General features: G+C 39.2%; 2 protein-coding genes across 4 annotated transcripts in view; both read right to left on the bottom strand.

Moving 5' to 3' along the window:
- LOC109908957 (inactive phospholipase C-like protein 2) overlaps window positions 1–7098 on the bottom strand; it is a 54090-nt gene extending 46992 nt beyond the window's left edge. The window contains exons 1-2 of one of the 3 annotated variants that reach the window (XM_031790104.1): window positions 6737–7098; window positions 5674–6115 (exon numbers count right to left, since the gene is read on the bottom strand). In XM_031790104.1, the coding sequence (XP_031645964.1) occupies window positions 5674–5922 (249 nt within the window). In that variant the 5' untranslated portion in view covers window positions 5923–6115; window positions 6737–7098. Of the gene's footprint in view, window positions 1–5673; window positions 6116–6736 lie in introns of those variants that run through there. The other 2 variants (XM_031790106.1, XM_031790111.1) reach the window with 2 other exon arrangements.
- Window positions 7099–10958: 3860 nt separating this feature from the next.
- LOC109903725 (cysteine-rich venom protein-like) lies at window positions 10959–18072 on the bottom strand. Its single transcript, XM_020500616.2, has 8 exons — window positions 17959–18072; window positions 17539–17638; window positions 16043–16143; window positions 15716–15806; window positions 15267–15409; window positions 12109–12197; window positions 11902–11984; window positions 10959–11728 (listed from the first exon to the last, which is right to left on the bottom strand). The coding sequence occupies exons 2-8, from the start codon at window positions 17600–17602 to the stop codon at window positions 11586–11588; spliced, it is 714 nt and encodes a 237-aa protein (XP_020356205.2). The 5' UTR covers window positions 17603–17638; window positions 17959–18072; the 3' UTR covers window positions 10959–11585.
- Window positions 18073–21153: the final 3081 nt, after the last annotated feature.

Genomic DNA, 21153 nt, shown 5'->3' with positions numbered 1-21153 from the left:
ATATGAAAAGAACAGACGACTCTCGGTCGACCAAGATTTTTTTGTAGTCGGGGACAGCCCTAATAACTTTGCACATTTTAAATTAGCCAGTCGGTTGCTAATTGATTTAATTTGAATAGTAGCTAGGGATGGGCACAGTTATTCAAATATCTGAAACGGTTAGTATTTGAATACTTGTGTATTTTTTTAGGCCTAATTTAATTAGGAATGAAAATACCTTGTCTTAAGTAAATTATCCATGTGACATTGTTACATACAAGGATGACATTTGAAATTCCTAAATGTAATAAAACAAAAGTTTAAATGTACTTTATGACCTGTGTCCCATAATTTAAAAATATATATTTTAAAAAGACATGCATACTGGTAGCCAGCTATGCCGGTATCTTACACACATTTCACAAGTAGCTTTTAGATTTTGTCAGCCTATCAAAACTGCTCTACAGTCCAAGGTTCCATGTGTAGCAAGGGAAGTGAGAGATCTCTATAATCAATGCAAAATGGAATAAAAATTACAGAATTAAACGTTAGTTATATGAGAATGAGTGAGCTACAACAAACAACCAACAGGTATGCTGTTTAATCTGAATTATGTTAATTGTTTTCAAGGACAGGAGAGCGCAGCATATTGTAGCCTCAATTACCTAGATAGCTAGCTGGCTAACTTAGCTAGCTGAGAAATCTTCTCTACATTGATTTGATGCAGTCAAGTAGGATTGAGCAATATGGCCAAAATATCATACCACGGTATAAAAAAAAAGGAAAAAAAGGACAGTAACACGATATTTTATGTTTTTGAATAATATGTATTATTTTGTGTATGTCCATCATCCATTTAGTATGATATGTTACAAATTTGTTGTGGCTAACGTTAGTTAAGTGGCTAGATTTAGGGGTCAAGGTTAGGGCTAGGAGTTAGGTTAGGGTTAGCTAAAATGGTTAAGGTTAGGGAAAGGGTTAGATAACATGCTGCTAAGAAGTAACAACGCTGTTAATTAGCAAAAATTGGCCTTGAGATTCACACACAACCTTTGGGTTGCTAGATGTTAGGAGTCAAGGTTAGGAGTTAGGTTAGGGTTAGCTAAGAGTGTTAAGGTTAGAAGGAGGGTTCACTAACATGCTAAGTAGTTGCAAAGTAGCTAAAAAGTAGTTGCAAAATAGCACATTTTGCTAAAATGCTAAACATGTCCATGATGAGATTCGAACACACAACCTTTGCGTTGCAAGACGTTATACACCCACCCTGACCATGCAAACCCTCCTTTTTGTTTTTGCCTCAAGTAATCTTCAATCTTATGTAACCATAGCAAACATAACATATCATTCCAATTTCAGTGTCCAGGATGGATTTACGCTTACCATGTTATATCTAGTCTATGACACCAGTGACATTTCGCATTCAACAGGGTTTGGTTAGCGCTAGGGTCCAAGAAAGATCAGGCATCATAAACTGTTGTAGGCTGGTGTCATGTAAACTACTCAATATTGACAAATAACCCTGATCTTGAGAAAAGGGAAGGGAAAAAAATGCTGCAAGGGATTCCTAAGCTAACTAAGTATAAGTATAAGGCTCCCCTTGAAATATGGAGCATCTGAATTGAAAGAACATATTGCTTCTCCGGTTCTTGCCTGGACCAGAAGAGAAGATTGATTTATTTGCAGTAGAAACTGGAAAAAAATACTAGGCCTACATTTTGCTTGGATGATCACTAAATCAGGGACATGCTCTGAGCTGTGGTTTTGGCAACAAGATACAGAAGATAATTGATAGCCATCAAACAATGAAGGGACCATGTTAAGGGAACTCTGTGAAAAAATTATTTAGCCACAGGTTCATTCAAAAATCTGTAATTTCCAGTGGTTGGTCAAAACTGAACAGAATTTTAAAAACTGTTAGGCCAAAGCTACATTATCATTCACATGTGTAGGCCGTCATTGTAAATAAGAATTTGTTCTTAACGGACTTGACTAGTTAAATCAATATAAATCTGGATTTTTACACCTCAAGCAGTATGATACAGTGGTTTTAATTGTGCGCGTCTACTTATGATTATATTTTGAGCACATACTGTGACCTGACCCAAGCTAGGCCTCTCACACACTCAGCAATACCACAATTTTGGAAGCCAAGTTTCAGCCCACTGTGTGTGTGTGTGTGTGTTAATTTGAGAAAGTGTTATTTTAAGTCCCAAACACAAGTTGTTTTTTTGGGTTATCTGTACTTCACTATTTATATTCTTGAAGTCTTTTTACTTCACTACATTCCTAAAGAAAAGAATGTACTTTTTACTCCATACATGTCTCCCGACACCCAAGAGTAAATTGAATTGCTAGCCGTACAGGAACATTTTCAAATTCATGCACTTATCAAGATAACATCCCTGGTCATCCCCATTGCCTCTGATCTGGCAGACTCCGTGTTGGAGTGTGCCCCTGGCTATCCTTAAATAATTGTAAAAACATAAATTAAAATACAAATACAAATTTAAAACCCAATTGTGCTGTCTGGTTTGCTTAAATATAGGGAATTTGAAATTACTTACTAGGTATATTTCAGCAATTACATTTACTTTTGATACAAGTATATTTCAAACCAAATACTTTTAGACAAGCAGTATTTTCATTGGGGGACTTTCACTTGAGTAGTTTTCTTTAGAGATATCTTTACCTTTACTCAAGTATGACAATTGGGTATTCTTCCACCACTGCCGACCACATCTTCTCATCATTGCAGAAAAACTATTCTGCTTTAGTAGGTAAATAGCTTATTATATTACTCAGGGGTTGGAACCATTTTCAAAGAACATGAAAAAAAAAGAACAAACCATTTTGAGGAATGGAAACAAAAGTGATCTCTAGTGTTCGAGAACAGAACCATTATTTTCAAATCTTAAGAACAAGTTGTTTTTCTTTGTTCCAGAAATATTACACATTTCTAGTGCATCATTCTGTAATAATTCATGTAATATCCTAAACACATTCCAATCCACTTCATGTCAAGCCCCCTCCATCCCCACATCACAGGGGGCATAATAATGGCCGGAACGAAGCAAATGGAATATCAAACACATGGAAACCATACATTTGATGTATTTGATACCATTCCACTCCAGCCATTACCACAAGCCTGCACTTATCTGACCAATCAAACATGTAAACAAATATCTTAGCCGTTCCACAGAAAGCTGCTCTCTGAAAATTGGTGGAGTAAATGTAAAAACCATGTTGATTTCAAAGGTTAAAAAATTAAGGAAAACGTTCGTGTGCCAATGGGGATTTGCGCTCCATAATACAGTTGAAAAATCAGTGTTCATGTTATGAGTGTGGACAGAAAGTGAAAGTGCCCGTCTTCTCATTGGAAGTGCTTAGATCTTTCATATAAATTCAATCTTGAAGGCTGTACACAATTAATTATACAGTGAACAAAAAATAAACACAACATGTAAAGTTTTGGTCCCATGTTTCAGGAGCTGAAAAGATCCCAGAAATGTTCCATACACACAAAAATATGATTTAGCTCAAATTGTGCACACATTTATTTACATCCCTGTTAGTGAGCATTTCTCCTAGAGCAGGGACGAGCAACTCCAGTCCTAAGTGGTTGTCTCACCTTTCCCCCCCAATCCCTAGCAAACACATCTGATTAAACTAATTGCAGTCAAAACTAAAAGATCACTCATTGATTATTGGAGTCAGTTGTGTTAGCTGGGGCAGAAATGTGAAAACAATCAAGCCACAAAGGACTGGAGTTGCCCATCCCTGGGCTAGAGTGTAAGCCATAAGCAGCTTAAAATCAAAAGATGCCAAGAAATAAGGGATAGACCTACATAAGCTGTTTCCATTAACTTGTCCAGTGATTTTATTGTTGTTGACATTTAGAAAGTTTGCATAGAAATTGCAACAACTGCCTTTGTTTCTACTTGTGACAAAAACAGCAGGCCGTAATGATGTCACCCCCCTGCCTCCAAAAAAAATGTAACATTCGCAAAAACCGTGTGCCGAATAAAACAATTAAAGTGTTTGAACTGTTTCCAAAATCCATTTAGGGAAATTGTGCATTAATAAATGTGACAGTCTGTATGCCTTCCCACCTACAGTATGTTTCATGTCTCAGGTAGCCCGCAAAGGCCAGCATGGATAGAATGCAAGAATTTACTCATATTTGCCATATTCTAATAATTCTCATGTGCCAACGTATCGCCATGGTCTGTGCCATTGTGCAGCTTGCACTCCTGTAGAGCTGAAATAATTGAGTTGTGAAACTTGCATCCAGCCAACCAGAAAAGCAAGGCGAAACAATTCAGGCATTCTTGAAAGTCAAAACAATCCTTGTTCTGCAAAGAAACATTTTCATTTTTGCAAGCAGTAGACATTTAGAATTAAAATGTGTAGTGGAGCTTTATAGTTATGTGTGACATGTGCCCAGAGTACCTTAAATTATTCAGCAATAATTTATTCTGAAAAACTGTTTCCATCATAATTCCTCACAAAGAAAGTTTGACAAAAGACAAATCCACACATTGAATGGATAGAAAATGTTGTCGATCTTTAGAACATTTCTTCAATAGCTGCTGTTTCTATTACACGTTGCAATGTGTTTTTGTTGAGACATTGCTTTAATTGAATAAACCTGGGTTAATGGAAACCTGCCTAATGAGCAGCAATAAGCTAAATACAAAAATGCTGTGAGTTTAGCAATGCAAGACCTAGGCTACACTTGAATGCAATTTGTAGGCCTATTTAGGAATTTGTAGCCTTCCCTTTCAGGGAAAACAAGTCAAACGAACAAACTTGCAACACAGTCAATATGAGGAAATAGGTGAATGCATCATTTCCTTCATGAGGCCATCTGTTGTCTAATATAGAGGCCAACTGACAACACTATTGTAATGAAGACAACGGAATACAAAGCTGAGAAGTCTTAATGAGGAAAATCCTTGTCTCGTGATGAACTGCTTACAAAACCAATGTGTTCAGACAACAATGGCACCAATTTAATTTGGAAACTGTTCTTAACCACAGCAATTGGTCCTGACTTTCCCAAATGTGGAATGGCAACATATGGTAAACGTCAAGCACTCAAGATTGTTGTTTGAAAGATGTCGCAAACGGATCATTTTGGTCTCCAAATTCAATTCATGCAAAGCATTCAAGCAATGTTTTCCAACCGAACGTATTTGTAAGAACGCCTGTAACCTAGACATTGTTGTCCCATACTAACTCCCTGTGTCTTCATATTAAGGTCTCATCTTCAATTTCATAAATGAGTTAGTGAGGACTTGGCCTAGGATATTTTTAAGCAATAGTATTCAATCTGATAATGGAGGTGTATCCCCTCCTAGTAGTCGCCAATTCTGAATTCAGCTAAATATCTCAGATATTTACCATGAGCTGACAACACAGAAGTTAGTTAATTTGCTCTGAATGGTGAATTGACACTGAAATTCAGACAAGACCTATACTTTAACCTGACTGTTTGCATTGTCACTGTGTGTGTGAACAGTGTTTTTTTGGATTGCAAGTGGTCGTATGGTCGAGGTTGCTGAACCAATGTGCATAACATGTACACTTCGTGGAAGATCAAAATCTAAGGATGCATCCACTATGCTAACCATCTAGCCAACCATGCATCCCTCTTCGCGTTTTCAAATCCGTATTACAAATATGATTTACCTTTATAATGCTGCTCCTGCGTGGTATTCCAGATTTGGAATCCAATCCGACAGAGGAGTTGTTGGCTGTTTCAAGCCCTGGGCTGTCGGGTAACGTTTCTGATCCAACCATGTTTGCCGGTATCCCACAGTCCCCATTGAAGACCGATACTTCGCACTGCGTCTTCCCGTCTGTTTGATCACAGGGCAAAGCCGCCGAATCCCCAGTATTCGATGGAGATGAGCAGTCGTTCTCTCCAAACTCCGCCATAGGCACTCCACGCACACAGAAAGACCAAGCGTAGCTGTCAACCTGCAATGTAGGTGTTTCACTTGCAACGCTGTTGTATTTATCCAATGTCCTGGCTTGCTAGCTACCTCGTTATAACATCTGCACAAAAACGTTCCGTATCATCTTTCGGTCCATATTTGACTCGTACCTAATGTGCTCCATGGATTGTGCTCTGTAAAACAAAACACACCATTAACAAGAGACACTGAATATTAATAGATTCAACGGTTCAATGCTAGACATTATCATTTGAAATTGCATGCACACAAGATGTCTAATAAATGTGACTTTGAATAGTAACTGACTACCGTTAGCTAATTACATGCAAACAGTACAATTGCATTCAATGGAATTTTCAATTGGCAAAGCTGTCGGTATAACATTGCAAAATTATGTTTCATAATGGATGCATTAGCTAGCGTTAGCTACATCGTCTCATTTGAAATTGTCTGGTTAAGGCATTCGATAGTTAGCAGCCTAGCTAAGCTTCGTTAGTCAACAAGTTAGCCATATTTACAATCGTCACGGATAGACGTGGCTGGTTTGTTAGCTGCTGTGTATATCTAGACTAGAGCTAATTTAGTTATCGCTAGTTAACGTAGTCAGACATCCGTACTCTGCCATGTTACGTGAACTGACAAATTAGCCCACATTTCATAAACTTGCCAACATTAACTTGCTAACATTAACTAACCTGGCAAGCTAATACTAGAGCCAAATATGTTCTAACTAACCCTCTCGTATTTGTTCTACAGCCACCCATGGCAACATAATGTCGTGTTATCACACTTGCCTTGCTTGATAAAGTCTTGTAGAAAGAGAACAAAGTTCCATTCTGCTGTGCTATCCAGCTGCAACGACAAGACTACTGTTCAGTCCCTGCACCACCAGTTGCTGCATTAGCTAGCTTGCAATGTAGCTAGCTTGTTAACAAGTAGTCACCGACTAAACCCAACTGTCAATACATTTGCTATCTACATCAAATGTATCTAGCGAGCTAACCGTTTAGAAAAATTCGAAAAGTGAACGAATTACTTGTAACGACAACGAACCTTCTTTCAATCAAACTTTGCTCATAAAAAAAAGGTAATCGATCAATCCGGTTCTCTATAATTACACTAGATGACTGATGAGGGCACTGTTTTGATGCCACCGCCCCTACGTCCTGGCACGCACCCAACACAGTAAAAACAAAATCATTTTGGAAGCTATACAAATGCAATTATTCATGTCTAAACCATTTTTTCCCACGTTTATTCTATTACAGACACCTTCATACATACTTTAAATATATATTATGTGAGTTAAACATACTTTATATATATATATATATATATATATATATATTAATGTATTTAAAGTATGATTTTTGAAAGTATTAATGTTACTGACCCCACTACAACAACAAATACTTATGCATGTAATTTTGTCCTTGACACGTTTAACTGAAATACTGTATAATTCCATTCATTCCTATGGCGGACTCCGTATTCTGGGGAGTGCCAATATGGTCGACCGGTATTTTCAAAGTCCCTCATTGGCCAATACGTAGGATATACAATCCAGGGTTTATTTTTCGTGCATTCGGAAAGTATTGAGATCCTTTCCCTTTTTCCATATTTTGTAACGTTACAGCCTTATTTAAAAAATTAAAAATAAAATGTAATTCCCTCATCAATCTACACACAGTACCCCATAATGACAAGACATGTTTGTCGGAATGTGTGCAAATGTATTAAAAACAAAAAACAGAAATACCTTATTTATATAAGTATTCAGACCCTTTGCTATGAGACTCGAAATTGAGCTCAGGTGCATCCTGTTTCCTTTGATCATCCTTGAGATGTTTCTACAACTTGATTGGAGTCGACCTGTGGTAAATTCAATTGATTGGACATGATTTGGAAAGACACACAACTCTCTATTTAAGGTCTCACAATTGACAGTGCATTTCAGAGCAAAAACCAAACCATGACGACAAAGGAATTGGCCGTAGAGCTCCGAGACAGGGTGGTGTCGATGCACGTATATGGGGAAGGGTACCAAAAAATGTCTGCAGCATTGAAGGTCCCCAAGAATACAGTGGCCTCCATCAATCTGAAATGTAAGAAGATTGGAACCAACAAGACTCTTCCTAGAGCTGGCCGCCCGGCCAAACTAAGAAGGGCCTAGGTCAGGGAGGTGAACAAGAACCCGATGGTCACTCTGGCAGAGCTCGAGAGTTCTTCTATGGAGATGGGACAACCTTCCAGAAGGACAACCATCTCTGCAGCACTCCACCTTTATCGTAGAGTGGTCAGACAGAAGTCCCTGCTCAGTAGACAGAAGTCCCTGCTCAGTAGACAGAAGTCCCTGCTCAGTAGACAGAAGTCCCTGCTCAGTAAAAGGCACATGACAGCCGGCTTGGAGTTTGGCAAAAGGCACCTAAAGAACTCTCAGACCATGAGAAATAACATTATCTGGTCTGACCATCATAGACCCTGTGCCCAATAAAACTAAGGTAACCTGCCGAAATGACTACCGACCCGTAGCACTCACGTCTGTAGCCATGAAGTGCTTTGAAAAGCTAGCCATGGCTCACATCAACAACATTATCCCAGAAACCCTAGACCAACTCCATTTTGCATACTGCCCCAACAGATCCACAGATGCAATCTTTATTGCACTCCACACTGCTCTTTCACACCTGGACAAATGGAAAGACCTATGTGAGAATGCTATTCATCTCACATCTCAGCGTTCAACGCCATTGTGCCCTCATAACTCATCACTAAGCTAAGGACCCTGGGACTAAACCTCCCTCTGCAACTGGATCCTGGACTTCCTGACGGGCCGCTCCAGGTGGTAAGGGTAGGTAATAACACATCCGTCACGCTGATCCTCAACACGGAGGCCCCTCAGGGGTGCGTGCTCAGTCCTCTCCTGTACTTCCTGTTCACTCATGACTGTGTGGCCAGGCACGACTCCAACACCATCATTAAGTTTGTCGATGACACAACAGTGGCCTGATCACCGACAATGACGAGAAAGCCTATAAGGAGGAGGTCAGAGACCTGGCCGTGGGGTGCCAGGACAACAACCTCGAGAGCATGCTGACTGGTTGCATCACTGCCTGGTATGGCAAATGCTCCAAAATCTACAATGGAATGGTTCAAAAATAAACACATCCAGGTGTTAGAATGGCCAAGTCAAAGTCCAGACCTGAATCCAATCGAGAATCTGTGGAAAGAACTGAAAACTGCTATTCACAAATGCTCTCCATCCAACCTCACTGAGCTCGAGCTGTTTTGCAAGGAGGAATGGGAAAAAATTTCAGTCTCTCGATGTGCAAAACTGATAGAGACATACCCCAAGCGACTTACAGCTGTAATCGCAGCAAAAGGTGGCGCTACAAAGTATTAACTTAAGGGGGCTGAATAATTTTGCACGCCCAATTTTTCAGTTTTTGATTTGTTAAAAAAGTTTGAAATATCCAATAAATGTCGTTCCACTTCATGATTGTGTCCCACTTGTTGTTGATTCTTCACAAAAAAATACAGTTTTATATCTTTATGTTTGAAGCCTGAAATGTGGCAAAAGGTCACAAAGTTCAAGGGGGCCGAATACTTTCGCAAGGCACTGTATATGTTCCTTCGATAGCATAGCCTATCCAGTTATTGAAACAGATAACAGTATAATTCATTGTTTTTCTTGTAGCAGCTCTTATTCTCTTTAGCTATTCAAAAATGATCCATATAGTTTACATTCTAATATTTTAGTCAAAGTTAATCATGCCTGAGTTTATGTGCAGGAGGGTATGCATTGCTGAAGTTTTTATAGCCTACACATGAGACATGAACATAAACAGTTATATTGAACCTTTTTTTAATCAAATTCTAGACAATAAATATACTGCAGAATACCTTACCTCTATATCAGTGTGCCAGTTCCACCTTGTGTTGCCTTCTCAAGGTTCTTATTAGAAGTCATGTGTCTTTTTTCTGATAAAGGATCAGTTCACATACATCAATGTTGTAAGGGACAGGAGAAGGGACGGTGTACACTAACTGTTCAAAAGCACATTTTTTTTGTCCATTAAAATAACATCCAGGATGCTGGCCTTCTGGGCAGAGTTCCTCTTTCCAGTGTCTGTGTTCTTTTGCCCATCTTAATCTTTTATTTTTATTGGCCAGTCTGAGAGATCGCTTTCTCTTTGCAACTCTGCCTAGAAGGCCAGCATCCCGGAGTCGCCTCTTCAATGTTGACGTTGAGACTGGTGTTTTGCGAGTACTATTTAATGAAGCTGCCAGTTGAGGATTTGTGAGGCGTCTGTTTCTCAAACTAGACACACTAATGTACTTGTCCTCTTGCTCAGTTGTGCACCGGAGCCTCCCACTCCTCTTTCTATTCTGGTTAAAGCCAGTTTGCGCTGTTCTGTGAAGGGAGTAGTACACAGCATTGTACGAGATCTTCAGTTTCTTGGCAATTTCTTGCATGGAATAGCCTTCATTTCTCAGAACAAGTATAGACTGACGAGTTTCATAGTCTAATAGACTGACGAGTTTCATAGTCTAAAGAAGGCTTGTTTTATTGCTTCTTTAGACAGGACGGTAGTTTTCAGCTGTGCTAACATAATTGCAAAAGGGTTTTCTAATGATCAATTTGCCTTTTAAAATGCTAAACTTGGATTAGCTAACACAACGTGCCATTGGAACACAAGTTGCTGATAATGGGCCTCTGTACCCTTATGTAGATATTTCATAAAAAATCAGCCATTTCCAGCTACAATAGTCATTTACAACATTAACAGTATCTGCACTGTATTTCTGATCAATTCTATGTTATTTTAATGGACAAAAACATGTGCTTTTCTTTCAAAAACAAGGACATTTCTAAGTGACCCCAAATTTTTGAACGGCAGTGTATATCAAGCCTGCAGACGGTCATGTTATTCTGATACAGAATTTACTGTTGTACAACAGAGGCATCTGGTGGTGACGCTGACTATCTGATAGTGAGTTGTAAAACCATTAACACAGAGTCCATGAATTAATCTTCATGATCATTTAATGTGATTAAGGAAAATAATAAGGGTTATATATTTCTGTCATGTGCAAACATTTAATGTTGATAGAGCAAATGGTGAGCAGCATGAATCAACTTAAAGTTAAATGTGTTGAGGTATTGCAGTTCTGTATAACCATATTACTGTATGGTTAATTAGCTAAATGATCAACATGTTCACTGTTACTGTAACTGATGGAAATATTGCTTCTCAAAATGTAGAGGATATTCTTATTCAACGTCCATGCAAATCAAAAATGGATTTTCTTTGGTGAAATGGGTATGAAGACATTGAAACCAATGAAAGGGAACAAAATCAATTGCAACGCTTCAAACTAACATTAGTTACTGTAGGTTATACACCTTATGTTACCCCCAGAATAAGAATCATGTTTTATCTGTACCTTAGACCTACAGTGATAATTAAAATATTATTAGTGATAGTTAGTATTTTTCAAATGAACTGACTTTACCAGAAGTACAGTAGATAGATCAACCAGGTTTTATGTTTTTTTTTCTTCTTCTCATAGACAAGGAAACAACAAAGGAATCATTCAAAGTTATCTTTCAGGGGACCATTTTGGAGAGGTCTGGTGGTTTCACTTCTTTGCTATTGGGATGATTTTGGAGGTGCACAGGCAGAGGGCGGGGCACCAGGCGTACACCAAAGGATTACTGCACCCGGCCTGTTTTTTCAAGGCGGCACAATTGACATACTTGTTTATGTAAGGACAGGGATTGGCTGAAATGACACATAAGAAGAAACATTGGCAGTCAATTCATTGTATATTGACCGTTTACATTTGGGGATTATTGTATATTGAACCTTGTGAACATGTTTTTGAAACACTAACATTGCTGAGTCACATGGTTAAGATTTTAGACCACATGCATTTCATCATGTCTGATACTTACTGCAAAGCTTATTTTCGCAGGAGTTGGGGCAGTCGGCACATGTAGCTCCTTCCTTGTATGGAGCCACTCCTTTGTAGTTTCCCCTGTTAACCAAAGTATTGGAATGATCGCTGGATGATGCCGACCTTCCACTACCAGTTACAGTAAATGGGGTGAAATTGTACATGGGTGTTAGGTGCATTTCTGGGTGTGATTAGTGCAACATACGCTCTGTAATACTGGCATCCATAGAAGTAGACTGAGCCAGGACACAGGGCCACACCACAGCCAACCTTGTATGAACTGTTCCAAACCACCTACAGGTATATGGAAGGAAACACAGTTTAGTGTTATCCGAGTTTCATTGGCGAATAACCATAATGACACTTGTCGGTAACTACACACCACTCTGACTACCATACAGCACAGCAAATCAAATCAATTGTTACTTGTCGCATCCACATATGTAGCAGATGTTATTTCGGGTGTAGCACAATGGTTAATAACAATATACACTGAGTAGACAAAATGTTAAGAACGAAGAACACCGGCTCTTTCCAATGACGTAGACTGACCGGGGGTAAATCCAGGTGAAAGCTATGATCTCTTATTTATGTCACTTGTTACATCCACTTCAAACAGTGTAGATGAAGGAGAGGAGACCGGTTAAAGAAGGATTTTTATGCCTTGAGAGAATTGAGACCTGGATTGTGTACGTGTGCCATTCAGAGGGTGAATGGACTAGACAAAAGATTTAAGTGCCTTTGAATGGTTTTATGGTAGTAGGTGCCAGGTGCACCAGTTTGTGGGGAGACAACTCAATATTAGGAAGGTGTTCCTAATGTTTGGTATACTCAGTGTATGCACAATACAATGACTGAAATTGCTACCAAAAGAAATGTCAATAAGTTAGTAATCTATTTTGTAAGTATATATTCCTTTGGTGTCAATAGGTATATGTGATTAAATATCCCGGAAAATATACATGACAGAATAGGAACTGTAGTGTTGGTGTGTGTTTCCTATCTGACCCTAATTAGTGGTGGACATGTAAAATATATTTAAAAAATAGTCCATTGTGGGTCCTTTTGTACCTAAAGGTCTAGTGTTGACTGTTCAGAAGGTATGTTTGAATCTGTTCAGAAGGTATGTTTGAATCTGTTCAGAAGGTATGTTTGAATCTGTTCAGAAGGTATGTTTGAATCTGTTCAGAAGGTATGTTTGAATCTGTTCAGAAGGTATGTTTGAATCTGTTCAGAAGGTATGTTTGAATCTGTTCAGAAGGTATGTTTGAATCTGTTCAGAAGGTATGTTTGAATCTGTTCAGAAGGTATGTTTGAATCTGTTCAGAAGGTATGTTTGAATCTGTTCAGAAGGTATGTTTGAATCTGTTCAGAAGGTATGTTTGAATCTGTTCAGAAGGTATGTTTATTTTTATATTGGTGTTTGTTTATTCAAATTTGACAGCATGTGTATTACTTTGAAAGTTAGGCCACTGCAGTTGTCTTTGATGTGTTTGGAGAGACGTTCATGGGGGTCCAAGCAGTATATTGAAACTGCCCTCCTTTAAGGTGACTGTTTAAGTTAATGTATTTTGTATTTCTAAAATAGTTACTGTTTGTGTAGATATAGTGGCTAACTGCTCTTTTCTTTCATGCAGAAGTTGTTTGTCACTGTTTTCGGTTGTGAACATGGTCAGTTGTCACTGGAAGCACTGTAGATATTTAGAAAATGATACAGCCACCCAGTGAAAGGAACTGAGGTGTGTTTTTGCATTGTTTTACTGTACATTTTTTTTAAACAAGCAAACTTTTAGCTGATTCATTAAACTTCTTGTTCTTTTTTTTATCTGCCTCAGACAGTTTCTCTATAAATGGGCCTATAAAACCTGTAATTTGGTCAGATGTTACGCAGCGCATTCAGAAAGTACTCAGACCCCTTGACTTTCCCACATTTTGTTACGTTACAGCCTTATTCTAAAATGTATAAAATACGTTTTTCCCTCATCAATCTACACACAATACCCCATAATGGCAAATTATTAGCAACTTTATAAAATAAGAAACTGACCTTTACATAGGTATTCAAACCCTTTACTCAGTACTTTGTTGAAGCACCTTTGGAAGCGATTACAGCCTCAAGTCTTCTTGGGAAGACGCCACAAGCTTGGCACACCTGTATTTGGGGAGTTTCTCCCAATCTTCTCTGCAGATCCTCTCATGCTCTTTCAGGTTGGAAGGGGAGCGTTGCTGCACAGCTATTTTCAGGTCTCTTCAGAGATGTTTGAGTGCGGGCTTTGGCTGGGCCACTTAAGGACATTCAGAGACTTGTCCCGAAGCCACTCCTGCGTAGTCTTGGCTGTATGGTTTTCATTAAGGATCCCCCTGTACTTAGCGCCGTTCATCTTTGCCTCGATCCTGACTAGTCTCCTAGTCCCTGCCACTGAAGAACACCCCCACAGCATGATGCTGACACCATCATCATGCTTCACTGTAGGGATGGTGCCAGATTTCCTTCAGACGTGACACTTAGCATTCAGGCTAAAGAGCTCAATCTTGGTTTCATCAGACCAGAGAATCTTGTTTCTCATGACCTGAGAGTCTTTGGGTGCCTTTTGGCAAACTCATAGCGGGCTGTCATGTGCCTTTTATTGAGGAGTGGCTTTTGTCTGGCCACTCTACCATAAAGGCCTAATTGGTGGAGTGCTGCAGAGATGGGAGTAACTTCCAGAAGGACAACCATCTCCACAGAGGAACTCTGGAGCTCTGTTAGATTGAACATCGGGTTCTTGGTCACCTCTCTGACCAAGACCCTTCTCTGGGCGGCCAGATCTAGGAAGGGTCTTGGGGATTTCAAACTTCTTCCATTTAAGAATGATGGAGGACACTGTGTTCTTGGGGACCTTCAATGCTGCAGACTTTTTTTGTTGTCCTTCCCCAGATCTGTGCCTCGACACAATCCTGTCTCGGAGCTTTACAGACAATTCCTTCGATCTCATGGCTTGGATTTTGCTATGACATTCACTGTCAACTGTGGGACCTTTATATAGACAAGTGTTTGCCTTTTTCAAATCATGTCCAATCAATTGAATTTACCACAGGTGGACTCCAATCAAGTTGTAGACACATCTCATGGATGATCAATGGAAACAGGATGCATCTCAATTTTCGAGTCTCATAGCAAAGGGTCTGAATACTTATGTAAATACGTTTTTGTTTTTAATCACTTAGTCATTATGGGGTATTGTGTGTAGATTGGTGAGGAAATTGTTTTATTTAATCCATTTTAGAAGGCTGTAACATAACAATGTGGAAAAAGTCAACAAGTTGAATACTATCTGAAGGCACTTCATGTCATAGTGTATCTGCACATAAGATGAATTTTACCTGTGTGTAGTGGCCGATGGATTTACCATTGATAGATCCATTGGGATAGGAGTAGTCTATGACCTCACTGTGCCAGGCTGTAACGATTTGAGTCCAGTTCTTAGAAGCGGAGGACATGAACAGGTTCTCACCCATTTCGTAGTCTGTTCAGAAGTGAAGCATGCATGGAAAAGTTGACTAAATAGGTGTGTAACAGTGAAATCAAACTGGAACAGTTGACTAAAATGTCTTTGAATGCAGGATTTAAGATGTCAACAAATGTAAGCTACCATAAAATGTCACTGGTGATAAGAACTCATGACATATCAAATATATTTGAGCTTAAGATCGCGCTCACATTGATACCATTGCAGCCAAAGTCTTGAGTTGCATGAATCAATAAAATATATTTGTTTTAGTTTGCTCTACAGCAGGGGACGAACAGGAGATAGACAAAGGGGAAAACGTACCGCCAAGCATGCGACTGCTGGGTGGGCCATGAGCCATGGAGCAGGTGTCAACCCAAGCCTGAGCACTGGCCGCTGCCTCCTCGCTCCAGTTCTGCAGATCAAATACTAACAGTTCTAGAATAAAGCCATCCACATACTAGTGTCCAAGGAGTATTTTGTGGCCACTGTATTTTCTCTACCTGTACATAGACTAACCATATAGGGCTGCTCAATGAATTACATATCAGGGATTCTATTCTTTATGATGGATTTTGGGGGATACTATGTTGGAAACATTGATTCTGAGGCTTGTTACTGGTGGAAAGTACATGAATTATGAAAGTTTACCATCTTGAGCATGTCTCTAGCAGTTGGCGTAACCGCTCTCCGGAAGGCGTTGTGCTGGTTAAGGATCTCAGCCTGAACTGCTGTGCTGTCTGGGCAAATATCTATACATACACACACACACATTATATTGTGGGATTATATGCACATTACTTACTCCACATGTAAATACTTCACTAAACCATAATACAAAGCAACTATTTACTCCTAATGTCTTTGCCAACGTCTGGACAATGAGTCCCAAATCAATCCACTTTCTTTTGTAAAGACAACACATGATGAATTAAACATTGTGTGTGATGACTAAATCCAGTTGAATTCATTTATAATCATGTTGGTAGAGGATAGTGAAAGTCTACACACCGTTTGCAAAGTCTTCACATCAAATTGAAAGGGATTACATTTTTTCCTACAGTACAGATCTACATAATCTACTCCACCTTTTTGAAGTTTACACTACCAACTCTTAGGGCAGCATATGCCAATTTTTTTGTCAAAATTGCTCAAGCGCAGTATATTTGGTTGGGAATCATTGATGGAAAGCATATTTAAACCTCTTTTCAAGCAAATATATGTCAGGACTGAGTCCAGACAACTCGGCAACACAACACCTTGGAAATCCAATCAGGTGTGTCTTTGACATAACATTATGTATAATTGTCTCACTGAAAAATACAACTCTGTCCCAGGATTTTCAGAAGACTGAGGAGGGTTATTTTTGTCAATGTTTACCTGGGCTTTGAGGCTTTCATATTTATTTTGAAATTGACGTGCTCCCCAGTCCCTGCCGATGAGAAGCAATACCTATAACATGATACTGCCACCCTAATACTAACCCTGAGGTAGTTTTTTTTTTCTCTGGAAAATTCTACCTGTTTAATGCCAAAGAAACATCCGAATGGCTTTCCAAGAGTTGTTTACTTGTTCCTGAATGGTCCAGTCTCAGTCCTGAATGAAATCTCCTTAAAAAAAAGGTTTGACTATTGCTGTCCATCAATGATTCCCAGCCAAAGTTAATGACAAAACAATGAATACATGTTACCCTAAGAGTTGTGCGAAGTTGGTAGAATCTTATTCGAAATGATTCAATGCTGTAATGGCTGCCAAAGGTGTTTTAACCAAGTATGAACTCTGGGGTGTCAAGACATATGCAATCAAGACATTTTCATTTAATTTTGAATTGATTTGGAAAATGTTCTATAATTGTCTTTTACTTTTAAAATCTGGAGTAGGTTGTGTAATCCCTTTTTAAATGTTCAGGCAGCAAAATGTGGAGACTGTGCAACGAGTGTGTACACTTTCACTGGGCACTGTGTTAGAATGTTAGAAAGGAATTGTACTTACTTGACTGTGGACACAGCAGTAGGAGATGGCTCAAGGGAAAGAATGAAACGCTTTCAGAGTAAGACCTTTCATAAATACTTTAACGTGTAATTGGTTTCATGTCTAATGTACTGTTTCAGATGACATATGTTATTTTCAGTAATTAGTAGGAGTACTTACCACATTGCACACAGTGTACACTTCATGCAGTGTCAGGATGCAAACCAATAACGCAAACATTGTGCCTGAAATCCAGGAGAGAGAGACTGCACCTATCTAAAATAAGAATCCACATGATCAGAATGGAGTACATTGCCTTCGTTTGCCTGTTGTCAGAATCTTTGTACAACTGTATGCTAGTATCTATTGCATTTTTGTTACTGTATTTTAACATCAACTTTTGTCTTTTCCCACTAACATATTCACATTGATAGCCATAAGCAAAAATGTTACTAACAATAAAAATAGCCAATCCTTTGAGAATCAAGAGATTAGCCTTTGCACATCATGGAGATTGATGACCTCATATTTGAACTTGCATGTTCTCGAATAGTAATGTAAAGATCTGTACTTCTTGCAGAGCGAAGAGGCTTTACCTGCTCATGGGTCTTCAAGGAGGTTGAGTGGCGCTTGGTGCTGTTCTTTTTCCTTTTATATGGCCAACGCCGGGCTATATTCGTGACTGTGGTAGGCTCACCTTTTCTTTCACTACTAATGAGGCAGAGGCTGTCAATATTACACAATAAATGCAGAACAACAATACATCCAGAAACCAGTATTGAGAAGCTGACAGAAGTAAATATGTATTTGTAAGCGCATGGGGTGTAGTTTCTCCACTGCAAACCTCCACAAAGAATGGAGAAGCGCTCTGTAAATACTAGTGTAAATAAAAGAACAATTATGGATGGCGTTGACTGCATATGAGTGGATGCATTTCTTTGTTTGGAATGGAACGCCAATTCTGAAAGTAGGGACCTCACAATGACAAATAGTCTTCCTTGAGTTTGTTCTAGCTTGGCAGGATTGTCAGTCAGATTAATTAGCCTTTAAAGACTATGCCTTTGGTGCCTGTCCAGCCAATGTGTCTGGGCCACAATAATGTCTGTTTAGTGCGTATGACCAAATCCTGTTGTATAAATTCAGTCAATATAGAAGGATTTATCCTTTGCATAATAACGATCTGCTCGGAGGTCAGTAGGCATTTCTTTAAAAATGGAATGCATGACTTGTTGGCAACTGACATAAATAACAAAGTTGGATATCATTTTGTACACCTTATCACGATGCAAGGTGACTTTGGGTGTTCAGAAAGGCCCCAAACAAATAAAGGGAATACATAGTCAGTTGTACAACTGAATGCCTTCAGCATTTAACTCAACCCCTCTGGTGTGGGGGGTGTGGGGGGCTGCCTTATTAATCAACATCCACGGCACCCGGGGAACAGCGTGTTAACTGGCTCGCTCAGGGGCAGAACAACCGATTTTTAGCTTTCGGTTACTGGCCCAATGCTCTAACCACTAAGCTACCTGCCACGCTCAATAATATTATTTTATTATTCTTATTACTTCACTTTATATCAAGATCTTGTTTTAATAAACTTTCATGAATAAACCAATAAATCACTGAATTGACTGTGTATCATTACAAATACACAAATGTCTGTCATAATCAAGGTGTAATTAGTTTTTTCCAAACCGATTCCCTCTATCCCTAAAAGGCTGAATGAAATATGTGTCGAGTTTACATAGAAAGTCAGTAAGTAGATGCAACATACTTATAATGCAATGCGAGAACATGCCGAAACCAAACACCCACGTCATGTCTTTTGATATCATATCACCTTACCCTCATTCACTTCTGTCAAGAACACTTGTGATGTTTGTATATTTAACTGGGTGTTCCTCTCTACATACTATACATGTTTGGGTGCAGCAAATACAATGTATTTCTCACTGACCTAAATATACTGAATAAAAGTATACACTCAACATGCAACAATTTCAAAGATTTTACAGTTCATATAAGGAAATCAGTCATTTGAAGTACATTCATTAGACCCTAGTCTATGGATTTCACATGACTGGGAATACAGATATGCATCTGTTGGTCATAGATTCCTTTTTTTAAAAGTATGGGTGTGGATCAGAACCAGTCTGTATCTGTTGTGACCACCATTTGCCTCATGCAGCGCGACACATCTCCTACACATTGAGTTGATCAGGCTGTTGATTGTGGCCCGTCGAATGCTGTCCCACTCCTCTTCAATGGCTGTGAAATGTTACTGGATATTGGCGGGAACTGGAACATGCTGTCGTAAGCATCGATCCAGAGCATCCCAAACATGCTCAATGGGTGACATGTCTGGTGAGTATGCAGGCCATGAAGAACTGGGTCATTTTCAGCTTCTGGAAATTGTTATATTTTTGGTCCTGATGTGGTAAAATAGTTCAAATAAATTCACAAGCCATTTTATAATTTATATTCTTCAAGACTCAATGGCTATACAGTATTTAATTTAAAAGTCCTAAAATGGATGTACCAATCCCTGATAGCCATTTTCAAATAATATTTACAGTTTTTTACAATTGCTAACAAAGTGTTTACCTATACTTAAGATACTTTTTCTAAACTCTTAACACAGCAACACACCTACATCACACAATTAGCCAAATAGTCAATTTTCTGCTCAAAATCACATTTTGTTTATTAAATACCAACTCCACATTTCAAAATGCAAAAAAACTCTCTCTACATACACTAACTCTATAAAAACACATCAAACTCGACTCAAAATCCAATCATTCTGTCAAAACATTAGCACATGTTTTCTATCCAAGAGGAACATGTAGTCAATCACAATGACTTTCAAAATACTAACAGTTGATGGCATTACAAAAACTGCATTACTTTTCATGTTTCAATTCTACCTGCAGACAATAGACAATGTGAAAACCATTGTTTTTATAATTCAGTTTCCTTCTACTGTAAACCACTCTACATGTTTTGGTTGAGAGTGTCAAATGTGTGCATTTTTGGTAACATACTATCTAAAAGTGAACGAGTCATCTTTACTTTATAGAATGTACAGTAGAAAGAAATTGTAAGTGACAGAATTGCTGCAGTAAAAGCTTTATTAGCAACATGAAATTGCTGCCAGTGATCAACAAGAAATCCAACATGGCCTTTGGTTTCAAATGTGTACAAATAAAACACAATTACAGTACAAAAGGCACGGAAGGGAAAAAACACAGAAATGCCCCGTCCTGTTCTAATCTATACCATCTTAAGCATTTGACCACATGTCCTCGTCCACATCGCATCTTATGTCGTTTCTCGCTATGCACCTTGGATAGAAACGCTTGGCCTGCCTTATCCACCCCTGGCAGTCTTCAGCTGAGATGTCTCTGCAGCCGGCATCCATTGCATCCAGGAGGGTGATTTGGTCATGTGGCAGATGATCATACACTTTCCACGTCCAGGCAGAAAAAAAATCCTTAATGGTGTTGAGGAAAGGTGAGTAGGGGGGAGGAAAGGCGAATAGGTTGGGAGGAAAGGCGAGTAGGTTGGGAGGAAAGGCGAGTAGGTTGGGAGGAAAGGCGAGTAGGTTGGGAGGAAAGGCGAGTAGGTTGGGAGGAAAGGCGAGTAGGTTGGGAGGAAAGGCGAGTAGGTTGGGAGGAAAGGCGAGTAGGGTGGGAGGAAAGGCGAGTAGGGTGGGAGGAAAGGCGAGTAGGGTGAGAGGAAAGGCGAGTAGGGGAAGGAAAGGCGAGTAGGGTGGGAGGAAAGGCGAGTAG

This window comes from Oncorhynchus kisutch, linkage group LG2 (genome assembly GCF_002021735.2).
Source record: "Oncorhynchus kisutch isolate 150728-3 linkage group LG2, Okis_V2, whole genome shotgun sequence".
Lineage (NCBI taxonomy): Eukaryota > Metazoa > Chordata > Actinopteri > Salmoniformes > Salmonidae > Oncorhynchus > Oncorhynchus kisutch.
The sequence above is the reverse complement of the archived record's forward strand: the minus strand, read 5'-3'. Positions and strand labels throughout refer to the sequence as shown.

Bases quoted from the DNA above. Each gene is read 5' to 3' on its own strand.
- LOC109903725 (XM_020500616.2), bottom strand. From the start codon at position 17,602: ATGTTTGCGTTATTGGTTTGCATCCTGACACTGCATGAAGTGTACACT. The intron at 15,807-16,042 runs GTAAACTTTCAT...TTTGATCTGCAG, and splicing joins CTAGAGACATGCTCAAGATG to AACTGGAGCGAGGAGGCAGC. The intron at 11,985-12,108 runs GTATGTTGCACT...TTTGGTTAACAG, and splicing joins GGATGCCAGTATTACAGAGC to GGGAAACTACAAAGGAGTGG.